Raw genomic sequence first — 17,954 nt, forward strand, 5'->3', positions numbered from 1 at the left:
CAGCCCTCACTCCCCCTACACACCACCACCCCTGCCCTGATGCTAGGCATGCCCCATGTGGGCATCCACACCAGGCGGGGAGGGGCTGGGGGCGGGTCCTGATGCTGGGGGTCCCTTGCTCTATGTCTTGTCTTGGCAATCAAGAACAGGGTTTCCCAAGGCCACCTCCGAGGCCAGGCTCTCAGAGCCCAAGTGTCTTTCTTTCCCTACCCAGACACTGGCCCAGAGACAGAGCCCTGTCCAGCTCACTGAGTCCAGTGTGGCCTCAGGGTCTTTGCACAGGCTGTTCCTACTGCCCAGGATGCTCGTCGCCCCAGAACCTGTCCTGGCAGATCCTTCTTCTTGAGGCCCCGGCCATTCCCCTCCCGCCCTCTGTTGTTTAGTTTTTTTTTTTTTTTTTGATTGATTGGCTGCATGGGTCTTTGTTGTTGCGTGCGGGCTCTCTCTAGTTGCGGTGAGCGGGGCCTACTCTTCTTTGTGGTGCACTGGCTTGCGGTGGCTTCTGCTGCAGAGCACGGGCTCTAGGCACGCGGGGTTCAAGGAGTTGCAGCACATGGGCTCAGTAGTTGTGGCTCGTGGGCTCTAGAGCGCAGGCTCGGTCGTGGCGCACGGGCTTAGTTGCTCCGTGGCGTGTGGGATCTTCCCAGACCAGAGCTCGAACCCGTGTCCCCTGCATTGGCAGGCGGATTCTTAACCACTGCACCACCAGGGAAGCCCTTAGCTTCTTCTTATTGAGGGGCGCTCACTATGCATTTCTCTCTGTGGGCAGGGAGCTCGGTGCTTTGGCCACAGCAGTGCTCCGGCACCCACAGCCCCGACCACAGTGGGTCTGTCTTGGCTCATGACTCACCACAGGGCAGCAAGGAGCAGGGGTCTGGGCCACTGATGTTTACTCCTGTGAGGACCCGGTACACACCCTCCCCACTTGGCTGAGCCTGAGTGCTTCTGGCACCCTCACCACCTGCAGACCACCCAGGGGTCCTGCGTTTAAATCCTGGTGCCCCTTGTGATGGCTGTGACTTCTCTGTGCCGCAGTTTCCCTGGATGCCAACTGGGCTTGGGGAACATGGCTGTGCCACCTGCAGCTCAGCCACGTGAGGTGGCTGTTTGAGGGCAGGGGAGTCTGTACAGCTGCTGCTCACAGACCCTGGTCACCAGGGCCCCCTCCCAGCAACAGCCCTGGGTGATGGTGCCCAGGCCACTCCCATCTGAGCCTTGGTTCCCACATGCTCCCCTCAAAATGGCTAGAGCAAACATGGATCTGGTGGGGATACCTGGAGTGGAGACATTTATTGACAAAAGGGGGCTGGGCTGGGTTTCCAACCTCTGCTTCTGGCCAAATGGCAAGTGCCCGGTGGAGAGGGCAGCACAGCCCTGGCCTTGTATCCCCACAGCTCTGGAAACGTGTCTGGGGCCGGTCTCAGGCGCTGGGGGCGTAGTGCAGCACCAGCCGGTCAAAGTCGTTTTCCTTCAACGTGAATAAGGGGCGGGGAAGGGGGATGAGGGTGGGCAGAGAAAGGGGAGAACTTGTGAGCCAAACCCCGAGTTCCACGCTTTGCCTGACAGAGCCTGGGGGGTCTAGGGCTCAGAGACGGGCCGCCTGCATGGGCTCACCTTGGCCTGGTACTCCTTGATGAAGGGGTGGGACCTGTGGGCATCCTTCAGCTGGGACAGGTAGCGGTTTGTCACCTGTGGGGGAGGCAAGGTTAGCTAAATATGGGGACTCCACCGTGGCTCTGACCTGCAGGGTAGGGAGTGGGGTGAAACAAGGGCCACCTGGCCAGACCCAGGCAAGAGCCCTGGTTTCCCCATACTTTCTCCATCACACCCTGCTGCCCCGGAACCATGCTGAATTAGAGAGGACCCTGGTGGGTGGGGAGCACCACCTGGCACAGAGCCTGCACTTGGCACATGGGTGAAGCATGCACCAGGTGCAGGGATGTGGGCTGGGCAGGGACCCAGGCCCTGGGAGAGGCAGGGGGTCAGGAGTGGAAGGCAGGTCAGGGGGCACGGGGCTGGGAAAGGAGATGGATTTGTTCTGGGCACGTCGTATGGAGACACCTCAGAGGCTTGGGGATTGGAGCCCTCGCTCCCAGCCTTGCCCTACCCGCCAGGCTCAGCCCTGACCATGTGGGGCTAGGGGCGTCTGTCTGACTCTGTTTCTCCAAAACTGATAGTCTGGGGATGTCTCTGCAGTGAGTGGGAGAGTCGTCCTATCTGTCCTGCACCACCCCAGCCCTGAGGCTGTCTGGGGGGCTCTTCTTCGAGGAACTGGTGACAGACCATCATGAAACCCTGAGGCAGGCCCCTGGCCGGCTGGGCAAGGCACCTAAATGGGGCAGTGCCCCAGGGTCCTCCTCCCCACCCTCAGACAAGGTAGGCTCAGCAGGATTGCTCCCCTGAGCCCTGTTTCTCTGTCCTGGTGTCCGCTCCCAATCCTGAGGTGGCACAGGCCGAGTCCCAGCCTGGAAGCCCTGAGCCTCAGCCCACTTGTCCGTAGGACCCACAGAGCGGCTGACCTGCAGCCCCGACCAGGGTGGGGACCCTGGGAGAGTACTTGCAATGCCAGCTTCCCAGGGGCCGATCTCAGCTGCACCCACTCGTGGGGAACAGGTTTTTGCCCTAAGGCCAGGCCAACCTTGAAGTTCAGACCCTGAGGCCCCAAGCTCCCTCTAGAGCCGGGGCCACACCAGAGACCCCTGCCCACCCCAGGCTGGCACCATGAGGGCCGGAAAACCCTCCTGCACCTGGCTGAGGGTGGGGAGGGTCCTACCTCGGGAGGCTTGCCCAGGTGCTGGGACAGGACGATGAGGTTGATCAGCGTCTCAGGGTGGCCACTGTCCTGGCAACACAAGGGGATACCAGACAGGCAGGGTCAGCTCCTCCAGGCCCCCATCTCAAGCAGGGCTGGGATTGCAAGACCCAGCACGCCCCCACCACTGGCCGCTCCGCAAGACAGTGACCTCAGGGCCCTCCCTTCTGCCTCCCCACACCGGCTGCTTTCCCAGCGAGCGTGTTGCTTCATGTGCAGACCAGTCTGACACAGAGCCCCCCTTGCTTGCTGCAATTTGGGAGGGGCGTTTTTATCACAAATCTCAAAGTAATGGAGTCCAGAACAAGGCGGCCTCAACCTATCACAGCCCAGCTAGCTGCTCCTCCTGCTCCAACAATGAGGCCTGAGACCGTGGGACAGACCCCTCCCGCCCTGCCTGCTCCCCAGGGGCATTGGCAGGAAGCTGCGGGAAATTACCAGAAACTCCAAGGGGGTGACCTCACCCCACCCACCCATATTGGGCTCTGAGGCACAGGGAACTCTGGGAATCAGCTCGGCCGCTGCCTTGGCCAGGAACCCCAGCCAGAGCCCCTGGCTGGGGCGAGGCAGGGACATGCCGCTCAGGATGCAGGGCGCCACAGGCTTGAGGGGCTGCAGGGGCCCAGGCCTCCTGCACAGATCTGGCTCCACCCCCATGCTGCCCTTCTTTGCAGAGACCTGCATTCTCCCCACCAGCACGGGGCGCTCTGGTAGGCAAGGCAGCTCCACACGGGTAGCCTGACGCCGCCAGCCGGCAGGAGCACCCGACTGACTTCCCTCGGCCTGTCCCCACTCAGCCAACAACCTTCTGACGATAGCTCGGCCCCTTGCAGAGACGAGCATGGAGAAAGCTTCCCACTGGTGTCAGTTTCTCATTACATCAAACGTTTCAGATGGCAGCCCTGAGGGCAGCGCTCCAGGCCCTCTGCTCAACAAGGATGGGCAGAGGCAACACCTCCCGTCGGCAGCAAACGGGAGCTGTCTCTCCCAAGCACAGACCCAGGTGAGGGATCACCGCAAAAGGCCCCGGGCCAGGCAGCCAAGGTCTCAGTGAAGAGGAGACAGGGCGTGGGTCTGCTCAGCTCAGGCCGACGGGGGCCCAGGCTGATGGGATCCTCGCATTTCCAAGAGAAGTTAGAATCAGAATTGTCGCTTGCAATCCCGAGTTTTAACTGATATGGCATTAAAATCCCCACATGGCCACAAGGCAGGCCACGGGGTCTGTGGCACACCTCTTTCTGGGCTGGGGCTGCATCTGCCCATACCTTGTCCAGCGCCTCCTGCAGCACACCCTCCGCGGCCTCCCACCGGCCCTGGGCCATGTGGCAGGCTGCCTGCCCATTGAGCAGCAGCAGGGTGGACGAACACTTGTCAGCCATCTCCTGGAAGATGTAGTAGGCGTCCTGCAGCTTCTCACCACCCTGTGGGGACAGCTGACGTCACCGCTTTGTCACCCTGCTGCCCAGCCCTACCCCGCCTGTTCCCTCCTGGAGGGACCCCAGCACTTTGTGGAGACAGTCCCAGTGCAGCCGGCCTACGGCAGCCGCTCTCTCTGGACACCGCCGCGACCTCCTGGGTCCCGGATACTCCTGTCTCTCATGCCCGCACACAAGCCCAGTGCTCACCACAGCCAGGCTGACCCAGGCGGTGGCCAGCTGGGTGAGGGTGGCATCCTCGTCCTGGTCCTGCATTTTCTTCAGCTCCTTCCTGGGGGCAGAGGAGAGAGGCGGGAAGGTGCCCGGTAGCTGAGTGGCCAGTCACTGTGCCCCACCCCCGCCCGAGTTCCTTGCTCACGAGGCCCCAGGACCTCAGGCCCTGGCCCGGCCACCCCCCATCCACGGCTGCACATACCTCTGCGTGCTTGCAAAGCCCACCCCAACCCTGCAAGGTGGGCCCGCTGCCTGCCTCACAGAAGGAAACTGAGGCACAGACAGTGACGCCCCTTGTCCCAGGCAACACCCTGCAGAGAAGGGCAGGTAAACAATGGTGCAGTCACCCCAATGGACTAGAATGAAATAAATGGAGAAACACTCGTGTCACTGATAATCAGAGCCAGGGGGAGGGCTCTGGGTGGTCCCCATGCCGTGTGCGCCCTTGAAGACAGTGGCCTGGCTGCTAGAGAACACAGGGTCCCAACATGGTCTGGCTGTTGCTAAGATACCCCCGATGCACAGGCCACAGCCCAGCAACCCTGGGGGAGACGGGCTTACCGGGCAAGGTCCAGGCGGTCTAGCTTCAGCAGGATCTGCACCGTCATGGCCATGCTGTGGGAAGGGCGGGCAGTCAGTGAACTCCTACCCCACTTTATCTTCCACCAGGAGCTCACTCTGTGTAAGCACCACCTTCCAGAAACCTCCCCTTGCGTGCTCACGCCACCAGCCCCGCCTTACCGCGGGGAACACTGAGGTTGACTGTCAGCCCAGCAGGGCCGAACTCAGACCTGGGCGCTGCTTGCTGGGCTGAGCACCCCATCGCTTCCCAGGCCCTGCACTCCCGCCTGTCTCTGCTGAGTGTGCTTGGGCCGGGAGCTCCCATGGGGTCCCCAGGCCTGTGGCCCACTCCCTGCCCGCCCCGTGGCTGGCCATCCCATCTGTACCTCCCTTTCCTTTCCAGAGTCCCAGATGAAGTGCTGCAGGAGAACATCTGCTCCGTGCTTTCAGCACCCACACCCACAGCCCCCCGCCTCGAGCCCAGACAGCTGTGACCACCGATCACTAATGTGGCCACTTGTTCCCGAGTTTTCCCGCCAGAACGTGACCCGGCACCCAGACCAGCCCAAGGAGAAGCATGAGAAACATTCGTGGGGTGCACTGCCTCACCAGCCGGGTAACATGCCTATTGCAAACCCCCCTGGATCAGGGTGGGACATAAATGGATAGGAAGGAACACGTGGTGACCAACTAACCAAGGGAAGGCAGAAACCAGAGCGCTCATGGGGGAGAATGGCTGCACCCTGCAGGGCTGGAGCCCTGGCCGCAGGGAGCCGGACACAGCACAGCCCAGAGCCACCTCCTGGGGTGGGGGTGGAGCCAACAGCAGGCTGCAGGGCACTCCAGTGCCCAGGCCCAGAGTGCCCTGAGGGCCGGCCTCAGGGGAGGGTCCGTGGGGCCCAGGGAGGACATGGAAATCCAGGGCCCAGGGCAGAGAAACACAAGGCTCCATGGGAGAAGGGAGGGTGCAGAAATCTCAGGCAGAGACAAAGGTGCTTTCTGCTCTGCTGCTGGGAACAGAGGGTTTTCAGCCCCGGGTGATGTGTCCTCAGAGCAATGGCCCAGCCATGCGGAAAAGTGTGTCTCCTGGACGGAGAACAAGAGCTGCAGCCTAAATGGGAGGCCCATGCCCCATCCCAGCCCCTCTCTTTCAGAGCAGCCCCCCTTGCCGTTCCTATGACGATGGCTGATGAGGCCCTGAGCTTCCTGGACACCAGAGGAGCCACTCACGCTGGCCGCTCCCCCAGTGCAGGACAGCCACTCACCCCTCCAGGCTGTCCCCTTGGTGCAGGGTGCGCAGGGCTGAGTCCGGGTTCTGGTTGTGGAAGTAGATGGAGGCAGCCATGAGCAGGAAGGTGGTGTTGGTCACGTCCACGGTCCGGCTCATCTCCCGGTCTAGCTCGGCCACGATCCCATCCCTGCAAGACGCAGCTGCTCAGAGCCCGAGGCAGGGGCGGGAGGCGACCTCTCCCCCATGGGAACAGACAGGCCCAGAGAGGGCGAGTCAAGCCCCCCGGGGCACAAAGCAGCGAGGGCAGGATAGGCCCAGCTGTCTCTGCCAAGCCCCACTAGGTGCCAGTCTCGCCACCTCCCCACCAGGCACTCCTCACCCCGCACATAAACAGGGAAACCAAGGCCAGGAGAAGCGGGGTTGGGTGCTCCAGGCCCTATGGGGAGTGTGGGGCAGCAAGGGCCACGCCTGGCTCTACCCATGGAGCAGCACAAATGACCATCCAGGTCTCGAGCTCCACTGGCCCTCAGTGCTCGGGGGCTGAGGTGTCCACGCTGCCCCGCATGCACAGGGACAGGCTAGCTCAATGGGGACCCCTCCACAGGGACATGAGGCCACACAGGTGAACCTCACACCAGCGACGTCACCAACTTCCCGAGTAGGCCAGTGGTCTCAGCAGAGGGTCCTGATCTACCTCGGTCAGCATCGGGCCTGGGTCCTGAGGGTGGCTGTGCAGGACGACACCCCCACTGACAGGGTGGCTGCCCCCAGTGCCCTAGCTTGGTGTGCAGGCTGCTCCCAGCAAGTGGATGTCGTGTGCGCCTGGGGGCTGGGAGCCGGTAGCAGGCTGGAGTGCAGGCTTGCCCGAGGACCCGCCGGACGCCCTCACCCGCCACAGAACACCAGAGCCTCGGTCTGCTTAACTGAAATGAGGAGCTGCAACTCCTTGTTTCAAAGGGCTGCTGAGTGGTTAATGAGAGAAGGGAGGCAAGGGCCCGGCCCTGTGTCACTGCTGGACAAATGCTGTGGCTTGGGACACACGGTCTCAACAAGCGCATACGTTTCACGTGGGTTGCTGGGGGCTGGCGGCCAAGTGCCTGTGTACCTGAGGGCCCCTGGAGGGCAGGGATGTGCCTATTACTCCCTCTGCGCCCACCAGAGAGGTGCCTGACGGACAAATGACTTCAAATCTGAGTCTCTTCCCCGCTCTGCACAGAAGGACTGTGCACGGGGATCACACAGGGTTGGCGTGAGGAGCCCCAAGGCCACCTCCCAAAGCTTCCTGCCTGGTTCCTGGCACACAGGCTGTGAACACGGTGCCTGCTCTTGTCCTTGTAACGTCAGTGCTGTACGTTGTTACTGGAACACGTTGTGGTTACCCTTACGGGCTCCAGCACTTTCTCCACCACCTGCTCGCTGGGCAGTTTGCATGGGGCGGTGGTCTGTACAGCCAGGATGGATGCACCAAGAGCCGCTCTGCTTTCCCGAGCACCTGCTCCACACCGCAGACTTCCTGCAGGTTCTTTTCTGTAGTGCTCACAGCAGCCCTGCAGCTCTTTCCCCTTCCGAAAGGAGAATGGGGTTTGTCACCCCAGCTAGAGGCGTGCACAGAGAGGGTGAAGGGACGGCCTCAGGAGGCTGCCTGTCTTAGTGTCCTGGGGTTGCTGTCACAAAGCCCACGAACCAGGGAGGGGATCAAAACAACAGGGGTTTATTCTCTCCCAGTTCTGGAGGCCAGCAGTCTGAAATCAAAGTGCTGGCAGGATTGGTTCCTTCCTCCAAGGGAAGATCTGTCCTGGTCCTTTCTCCTGGAGCTGCGGCAGTCCTTGGCTTGTGTCTCTTTCACCCCAATCTCTGCCTCCATCTTCATGTGGCCTCCGCATCTGTGTCTTCTCTTCCATCTCTTATGAAGATACCAGTCACCGGATTTAGGGCCCACCTTATATCCAAGATGATCTCAAGATCCTTAACCACTTACACCTGCAAAGACCCCCATTTCCAATGAGGTCAGCTTCACAGGTTCTGGGGGTCAGGACATGGACATGTCTTTTGGAAGTCCCCATTCAGCTGCCACTGCTTAAGCCTCTTTGAGCAAATCCTTCAAGTGTCTGTGGACGAAGGAGCCTAATCACAGAAGGTGGAGCACAGGGCGTTGCCCTCCATGAGGAAGGAGCAGAGGTGGGGGTCACGGCAGACAGTCGTACCCACACCTGGGACTCACACATGGCTGCAGCAGCCTCCGAGGAAAGCGTAGTGTCAACAAGGTCATGACCGCATCCTGGTTTATTAAGTTCCACAGGGCAGAGATTGGGGGGAGGGCCCCTCTGTGAGGCGTCACAGTGCCGTGAGGGGCGGCCTGGGTGGTGGAAGGGCCCTGGGGCTGGGACAGGTAGGTGGGAATCGGCTCACAGAACAGAGTGGCTCCCTGTCGTGGGCTGTGCTGCCCCAGCCTTTCATCCCAGCCGCCCTCTGGGGAGTGTTTTACCTCCGAAATCCCAGGGGGCCTCACGACCAGCCCATTCCGAGGGGCAGGGGAAACCGAGGTGCAGAGGGGCCACGGGGCCTGCTGCGTCAGGCTGGTGCTCCACGCACAGGTGATGCAGGGCCACAGGGCCCCCACCTGCAGAGGCCGAGTTCACGTGCACCTGGGCGAGCATCCCAGCCAGCAAGGAACAGCCCACGCACCTGCCTGTGCAGGAACCATCTGAGGCCAGCAGGGCTGGACCGTGAGCTGTCTCAGACCCCGACGGAGCAGCAGGTAACAGGCGGGCCTGGTCCTGGGATGCTCAGCACTTCCAGGTCCCCATAGCCCGAACCACCCCACCTCTCCTGGCCATCGCCTGAGGGAGTTTGATGACTGCTGGTCTGTGGCACAGGTGGACACACCCAGTCAGGGTGAAGACTTGCTGTCCCCTCCCACCCTCCATCTGGGCAGAGATGAACGACGCGTGATGTGGCTGCCATTCCCTCCCCTGCACAATGGGTGAGCAGCAACGGCTGGAAGACTGGCTGCAGGGTCCCCACCCTTATGTACCAGGGGAGGTCCTCCTGGCAAGAATGAGGCCCTCACTGTCCCTAGGTATCTGTACACAAGTCCGCATCTCTGATCCCCAGCCCCCCGCCCCCTTTGAAGCAGGGTCCATCACTGCCTCCCACTGTGCAAGTGAGGGAAACTGAAGCTCAGAGAGGTGAGAGGGCAGAGGAGGGATGCCAACTAGACATCCTCTGCCCACCCAGGCCCATCCACCGTGCCCCAGGCCCACCCCCCACCCAACCTCACCGCCGGCTGTCGCTAGCCAGGTACTCAGCAAACATGCGCACGGCCTGGAGCTCTGGGGCCGAGGAGGGCTTGATCTCATCCAGGACCACGCCGTACTTCCTCTGTGGGCAAGACAAGCAGACTGTCAGCTCTGCCCGAACTCCCCGTGGGGTTTATATGTTCTCAGACCCCAGGAACATACAAGGGCTTCTTGGCTCCAGCACTGCCCTGGTGGAGCCCCAATACCAGGGGCCGGTGCCCACCACTCCCAGGGACCCCCTCAGCCCACGGGTGCCATCCCCGCTGGAGTGCGCTGTGGAAGCCAGCACAGCATCACCCGTTAGCTGTCGTGCCACGCTGCCCACTTCTCTACCTGGAGACCCTGGCAGGTCACTGTTCAGCCCCCGGTGGTGAAGTGACGGGGTGAGGGCCCCGCCAGCTCTGGGGGTGGGGTGCAGTGGTGTCACCAGGGCCAGGGGGTCTGGGCACTGGCTTCTATTGAGCAGAACATGCACCCCACGGGCAGACACCCAGCAGGGAGGTCGCTGCAGGGAGGGGAACTGGAATCAGGGACCCATTTTCCACTGTCTTTCTTTCTAGGTAGTTTCAGTATTTTCGTTGCCACCGACATGTATTCCTCTTTTAAAGATATATATACATACACGAATATATGAACACATCCAAGGAGATTCTGGGGCGTGCCAGGGCACCCTACTCTGCTGGGGACCACACACACTGTCTGGGCCCCAGCTTCACCCTGGAGGTTGGTGGGGGGAGGGTGGTGAGGGGGGCTCGGTCCACAAGGTGGAAGTTCCATCAGGCTCCAGAACGCTCCATAGAGGGAAAGATGAAAACAGACCTGGGAAGCCACCCGAGGCCTGATGTGAGGTGGGGGCATCTGTGGAGCCATGTACCCACAACAGAGCAGTCTACGGCTGTGGCTGTGGGACGAGGTTGGCGGGAGGCTGGTGGGTCTGGGGTGGGAACAGGGCGGGGCACAATTCAATCCTGTCTGTAGAGTCCAGATTGTTTTTAGAACAGAAGAATGCAGTCTTACTGCATTATCAGGGTAATGCTGCTTTTTAAAAACCCTAGTGTCTGTGGAAGCAACCTAAATGTCCATCAACAAACGAATGGATAAAGAAGACGTGGTACGTGTATACAATGGAATATTACTCAGCCATAAAAAAGAACAAAATAATGCCATTTGCAGCAACGTGAATGGACCTAGAGATTCTCAAACTGAGTGAAGTAAGTCAGAAAGAAAAAGAAGAATATCGTAAGATATCGCTTATATGTGAAATCTAAAAAAAGACTACAAATGAGCTTACCTACAAAACTGAAATAGAATTACAGATGTAGAAAATAAACTTATGGTTACCAGGGTGGGGTAAGGGGTCCGGGGGGAGGGATAAATTGGAAGATTGGGATTGACACATACATGCTACTGCATACAACGTAGATAACTAATAACGACCTCCTGTACAGCACAGGGAACTCTACTCAATACTCTGTAATGGCCTATATGGGAACAGAATCCAAAAAAAAAGGTGGATATATGTATTTGTATAACATATTCACTTTGCTGTACACCTAAAGCTAACACATTATAAATCAATTATACCCCAAATAAAAGAAACAAAAAATACCTAGTGTCTAAACTGTGGGCTTTGGTTAATAACAGTATCAATATCACTGCATTGATTGTAACAAAAGCTCCCTGCCAACCCAAAATGTTAATAAGAGAAAATGCCTGTGCGTGGGGGGTGGGCATTTGGAATTCTCTTTGCCATCTGCTCAGTTATTCTGTAAACCCAGAACTGTACTGAACAAGTGAAATCGATCGATTAAGTATAAAAAGAAAAGCAAGAAATCCCAACATTGACCCTCTGGCCTGGTGCTCCAGGGCCTCAGTGACACGGCCACCTTCTTGTGGTGGCCACACCAGCTGCTCGTGGTCCCCACCCCTGCCGACACTCTGTTCCTTACTCTCCTTCCCCAGGGTGTTGGCAGTCATGGTCAAGGGCCCACACTCACCTGTGCCAGGTACGCTCTGTACAGGAAGACATCCCTTTCCACATCTCTCTCCAGGCTTGACGGCTGTGGAAAAGCAGGTCAGAACTCTTGGGGGCTGTGTGCCCAACAGGCCCTCAGAGGCCAGAAGTGGGCAGCTTTCCCAGTGGAGTCTGGGTCCTAGTCCCGGCCCTGGCTCTCAGCTGCCTATGACCTTAGGCAGCAGGAGAGGAGCCTCCAGCATGCAGTGAGCCAGGCACCTCATTCTGTGCCACCCTGACATCGCCCTGGGAAAGGAGGCTCAACCGTCACCCCCATCCATCCAGGTGAGGGATGGGGGCACCAAAAGTGCTGAAACTGCTCCAGCCACACAGCAGGGGCCAGGGCAGAGCCCACGCTTCTGACCACTGGCCACGTGGCTGCTTGTGTCAAGGCGGAAGGACCCCAGGGTGCAGTGGATCAAAACAGAAGCTGCTCGGGCTTCCCTGGTGGCACAGTGGTTGGGAGTCCGCCTGCCGATGCAGGGGACACGGGTTCGTGCCCTGGTCCGGGAAGATCCCACATGCCACGGAGCGGCTGGGCCCGTGAGCCATGGCCGCTGAGCCTGCGCTCCGCAACGGGAGAGGCCACAACAGTGAGAGGCCCGCGTACCGCAAAAAAAAAACAAAAACAGAAGCTGCTCAAGAGTATGGGTGGTCCGAGGACAGCAAGGGGTGGGGGTGGGGGTGGGGGTGGGTATGGGAACGCCCTGATGCCCAAGTTTGTATAAGCCGAGCAAACAGGCCTGGGAGGATTCCTATCCGGACATGAATGGTGGATATTGGAGAAGGGATGGGGCCCAGCGGGAGACGTGCGAAAGGGACTTACTTTCTGTAACGAATACTTCCATGCCTCTTGTTCCTGTCCTGCTTTTGTTTCAAAACGTTCTTTAAACGTGACAAACAGGAGAGATGAAGGTCTGCCTCACTCGGAGGACCTTTCTGGGAGAGCTCAGCTTGGCTGCCCCAGCATAGCGATGTCTGGGTCTAGCCAGGCTGGGTGAGACCTTGGGGACTGCCCTATACTCGGGGACGAGGCCCACGGGCCACACTCCCTCAGCCCAGCCACCACACAGAACCCAGAAGCAGGTGTGAGGTGACCTCCTACAGGGTTGACTGTGGGACTGCGAGGGAGGCCCCCACGAGGCTACGGGCAGGCGAGGGACCCTCCCTCGGGAGAGCAGCTTTGGACCATGCCCCAGGGTGCTGGCTGACCTGGGGTGGCACAGAGCAACTCAGCCCAGAGGGCATGCGGGTGCTGGGACAGGCCACCTGGAGGCTGGGAGAGCAAAGTGACATGGGGGAAGGGGGCCCGGCCACCTTGGAGTCACTACTCCAACAACCTCTAAACCACAGGGCCTGAGGAAAAGCACAGAGAGAATGAACAGCCTGTCCAGCTGCCAGAGCACAGGGACAAATGTTCTGGAGCCCCGCCGGTGGGAGCACGCCAGGACTGCTCTCCCCCGAGGCTGAGAACCAGACTCCTAGTCCCCAGGCCTTCTTCCCAGCCTGAGGGGGTGAGAGCGCTGAATGTGTCCCTCCCAGGCCAAGGGAGACTGTGAACAAGAAGCCTGGCTCCTGGCTCCAGCCAGACTCAGGCCAACTTTGCCTGGGGGTCCCAGCAGCTTGCTCTGGCCTTGGTGGCCAGGCTGGGGATCCGGCCATGATTTGGAACATGGTGTCCTCTATATAAGTGACTCTGAAATGACCCTCAGAGGTGGACACTGGTGAGGACAACGCACCTGGGGTCCCCATACCACTCTCAGTAAAAAAAAAAAAGAGACAAATGTTGGCTGTTGGTATCTTTGAAGCAGGGACACAGTGGGATGCCTTGTGGGGGACCAGGGTCCCAGAGGCAACTCTGAGCCTCAGCTGCCCCCTCTGTAAAACAGGCACCACCACTGACCCTGCAGGACTGCCAAGGGGGGTCACCGAGACCCCACACACAGATGCTCAGGACCCTCTCAATCAGCCAAAGAGAGAAGAGCTTCTGGGAGGTGTAAGAACAAGGACAGATGTACAGACCAGGGAACACCAGGGACTGTGATGCATGCCACCAGGTGAGTGGTCTGGTCCCCAGTCCTGACAGCTCATCAGAATCACCTGGGAGCTCAGAAACCAGAAAAGCCAGGAGGTTTACGTCATGATGTCTAACCCCAGGGTGGCCTCAAACTGCCTTCAAACAGCTCAGAGGTGCAGCCAGACCTGAGAGCAAGGGGTACTGTAAAGGGAAGTCGGTGATGGGGTTTGGCAAGCGGGATCACGTTCCCTCCCCTTACAGGCCATCAGTGTCCCCCGACCACACTCCACGGTCAGCTCCTGGAGGCTTTCTTAGCTGCTTCATCCCTAACACCTGTGCAGTGCCTGCCATCTTGTGGGCACTTGCGAAATGTCTGACAGGTGGGGAAACAAACATCATCATGGTGTCAGCACTGAGACACACCAGGTGTTCTACCTGGTGTCACCTCTGGTGGTGCCTGAGGTTGCTGGGGCTGCTATAACTAACCACCGGCTGGGCTGGGGGGTGTGCTTGAAGAAACAGAAACTTATTCTCTCATGGTTCTGGAGGCCAGAAGTCCGAGATCAGGGTGTCGGCAGAGCCGTGTGCCTCCCATAGGCTCTCTGGGAGGATCCTCCTTTGCCTCATCCGTCTTCTGATGGCTCCAGGTAGTCCTCGGCTTGCGGCTGCCTCACCCCTACCTCTGCCTCCATCTTTTCTGTCTGCCTCAAGCCTCTCTCTTAGAAGGACACCAGTCATTGGATTTAGGGTCTAACCCAGCTGATCCTGTCTAGAGATCCTTCACTGAATTACAGCTGCAAAGACTCTTTTCCAAATAAGTCACATTCACAGGTCCCGGGTGAACATATCTTTTCAGGGACACCATTCAACCCAGTACAGGCTGCCTAAGAAGGTTTAGGTGGCCTGTGGACCAGAATTAAATCATGTCAAATGGCTCAGCAGGGATAGGACTCCCACTCTTCTGGATGCGTCAGGTAGAATCTCTTGGTTTGGTGCCGGTGCATCTTTACCACGTTGCTAAAGAGGGTGTAGGTCCCCCAGCTCAGAGGTTGGGCCGCAGTGTGCCTCCAGCAAGAGTGACTGCTATGGGCTTCCCTGGTGGCGCAGTGGTCAAGAATCTGCCTGCCAATGCTGGGGACACAGGTTCGAGTCCTGGTCTGGAAAGGTCCCACATGCCGTGGAGCAACTAAGCCCGTGCGCCACAACTACTGAGCCTGCACTCTGGAGCCCGCATGCCACAACTACTGAAGCCCATGCACTTAGAGCCCATGCTCCTCAACAAGAGAAGCCACCGCAATGAGAAGTCCACGCACCACAACGAAGAGTAGCCCCTGCTCGCCACAACAAGAGAAAGCCTGCGTGCAGCAATGAAGACCCAACTCAGCCAAAGATAAATATAAATAAAAATAAATTAATTTTTAAAAAGTGACTGTTGGGACTTCCCTGGGGGTTAAAAATCTGCCTGTCAATGCAGGGGACACGGGGTTCGCTCCCTGGTCCGGGAAGATCCCACATGCCGCGGAGCAACTATGTCCGCGAGCCACAACTACGGAAGCCTGCGCGCCTAGAGGCCGTGCTCCACAACAAGAGAAGCCACCGCACCGAGAAACCCGCGAACTGCAACGAAGACCCAACACAGCCAATCAATCAATCAATCAATCAATAAGTGACTGCTGATCTGGTTTCCTTTGTTTTCCATCACTCTCTACATACAACAGGTCACGCTGATTCCTTCGGCAGGGAGGTAAAGTTTGCATATTATGACACTGTAAGACTGAAAGAACACATCGCTGTAACGTAAGCAGAACAGATACACAACAGAAGACAGACGGCGGATCATGAGTATAACGCTGAACCTCACAGGGACCCTACTGAGATGAATGTCATCGTTCCCATTTGACAGGAGGGGAAAGTGAGGCTCAGAGAGGTGCAGTGACTCAGCCCTGGCTGCCGAGAGAACACAGAAGAGACAGAATCTGAGCCCAGGTCTGTCTCAATCTTCTCATGGTCTACACTACCCCGGCAAGGAGGCATGTAACAACCATGGCGCTGAACGGACAAGGTCCCCCAGGGATGTCCATACCAGTCCCTGGGGCCTGTGAACAGCTTACGTTACATCACAAAAGGGATTTCACAGGTGTGATTAAGATTATGGACCCTAAAAATGGAGACACTACGCTGGGTTATCTGGGAGGATCCAGTCTAATCACGGAAACCCTTAAAAGCAGAGGACTTTTAGACAAAAGAAGTGAAGGAGAAGGGGAAATTGGAGAGACTCCAAGTGAGAACCCTGTGGCTGCTTCTGAGATGGAAGGGTGATATGCGAGGTTGAGGACTGGAGAGAAGCATCCAGAAGCCTCCAGGAGCTAAGGGTGGCCCCTGGCCAAGTACGTAGCAACTTGAACAAGTTAGGAAGGTGCTTCTTCCCCAGAACCTCCAAAAAAGGACATAGCTGGGCCGACACCTTGATTTTAGCCTGGTGAGAGCGGTGTTGGACTTCTGACCTACAGAAGCTGCGAGATAACAAACGTGTGCTGCCTTACTTAAGCTGTTGTTTGGTAATTTGTCACAGTGGCAATGGAAAACTAATACAGTCATGCAAATGTTATTTCAACGATTCCTAATCTCTTACTGAAGTCTGTTTGAGGTTTTACCCCCCATTTACGCAGATGACACTCAGGGACATGGGGTTCACTGCCAAAGGCCAGAAGGGAAAGCAAGCCTTCTCTACTTCAGAATCCCAATTCCTCCCAACCCTCTGGCTGCCTCTGGGAAGATGTCTGCAACTCCCTTGTGTGGCACTCCCATGGCCTCCCACACCTTCGGAATAAAATCCAAACCCCTGCTGTGGCCCTTCAGGCCCTGCCCCTCGCTCTGCCCACCTCGTTCTTCATCCCCCCACTGTGCTCGCCCCACTCCTGCCACACCACCCTCGTGTGCCTTGACTACGTGGAGCTCACTGCTGCCTCAGCACCTTTGCAGCAACTTATGGGGTTAGAGCCTTCTCAAGGTTTGGTCACAGGTTAAAATGGCAGTCAGACAGACCTGATCTGACCACTCCCACGTGAAGCAGCCCCCACCCCCATTTCCGATCAGCACTTTTTTATCTCCCCTCTCCCCTAGAGGACTCAAGCTGACACTATGTATTCTCTTGCTTCGTTACTTGTTTACTCTCTTCAGGACACTACACCATGAGGGCAGGCAAAGAGCCTGTCATGTTCACCGCTCTTAAAAATTCTCCAATGGCTCACTCTCAAAGTGACAGTACCATCCATGTGCCTCCCCAAATGGTGCTGCTAGTGGCCACTGCTGCCCCCTCTCCTGTCACCCACTCACTGCCTGGTTGCCTGGGCCCTGCCTTGAAGGGCTATATTTTCTAGCTCTCAAACAGCCAGGCTCACTCCCACCACTCTCCGTCGCACCACCTCCTGACATCTTGTTTATTTACTTGTTTACTGTCTGTCTCCCTTGGGAGCTGAGGCTTCCAAGAGAGCTAGGAGTTTTGTCTATTTTGTCACTGCTGTGCGCCCAGCACTAATATCCTGCCTGGCCCATACAGATGCTCAATGAGGAATGGATGAATGAATGAATGAGCAAGTCTGGGGAGAAATAACCTGATTAGTGGGGCATGGTAACGAGCGAGAAGCCATTTCTTTCTTGAGCCTCCCTTTTCTCACCTGTAAAATGAGGATAAACAACAGCCCCTACTTCACGGGTACTGAGGGCATGGCGGCACAGTGTGGGTGCTCAACAGATGGAAACTATTATTGTTGTTGCTGTCTTTATCATTACTACTGTAGCGTAGTATCATTACCATTGTTATTATTACTATAGCGGTAGGAACCCCTCTCTTACTCAAATGCCTCCCAAGGCTCAGTCTGAGTGAGCGCTCAGAGTGAGAAGTATCGTTAAAGTGTTACTGCTTTGAGTTTGGTCATAGGACAAGGATAATTCTTCACCGCGTTCTGAAGAGATGTGGCGGGGAGGGGGGGCGGGGATGAAACGGCGCGAGGTGAAGAGGGAGGGTTTTTTAAATCAGCGCGACCCGCAGCCACCAGGAAGCGTCTTCCGCCTCCGCCCCCAGGGTCCCCCAGCCCCGCAGCCGCCGCACCTTCACCCGCTGCGCCTCGTTGATGCACTGCTGGTAGCTGCCAATGTAGAAGGCATTCTTCACGTCGAACAGCTCGTCCACCTCCCCGGAGCCTCCAGAAGCTGAGCAAGGAGCCGGGGGCGCCATGTCGCTGCCCTCTCACCCGCTACTCCCACTGAGAGACACGTCGGCCGGAAGGAGGGAGCCACCGCGGGGCACGCCGGGAAATGTAGTTTACTCGTTCCTCCTTAGAGATGAGCCAATGGGAGACTCAAACGGGA

The 17,954-nt window shown here is 58.0% G+C and overlaps 1 protein-coding gene across 1 annotated transcript; it reads right to left on the minus strand.

Moving 5' to 3' along the window:
- Window positions 1-1,262: 1,262 nt before the first annotated feature.
- On the minus strand, window positions 1,263-17,877 carry COPE (COPI coat complex subunit epsilon). Its single transcript, XM_060092184.1, has 10 exons — window positions 17,695-17,877; window positions 11,550-11,612; window positions 9,534-9,634; window positions 6,288-6,440; window positions 5,023-5,076; window positions 4,438-4,519; window positions 4,078-4,233; window positions 2,774-2,842; window positions 1,615-1,689; window positions 1,263-1,468 (listed from the first exon to the last, which is right to left on the minus strand). Exons 1-10 carry the CDS (start codon window positions 17,818-17,820, stop codon window positions 1,421-1,423), a joined length of 927 nt encoding a protein of 308 aa, XP_059948167.1. The 5' UTR covers window positions 17,821-17,877; the 3' UTR covers window positions 1,263-1,420.
- Window positions 17,878-17,954: the final 77 nt, after the last annotated feature.

The sequence above is a fragment of the Mesoplodon densirostris genome, chromosome 3, assembly GCF_025265405.1.
Source record: "Mesoplodon densirostris isolate mMesDen1 chromosome 3, mMesDen1 primary haplotype, whole genome shotgun sequence".
NCBI classification, from domain to species: domain Eukaryota; kingdom Metazoa; phylum Chordata; class Mammalia; order Artiodactyla; family Ziphiidae; genus Mesoplodon; species Mesoplodon densirostris.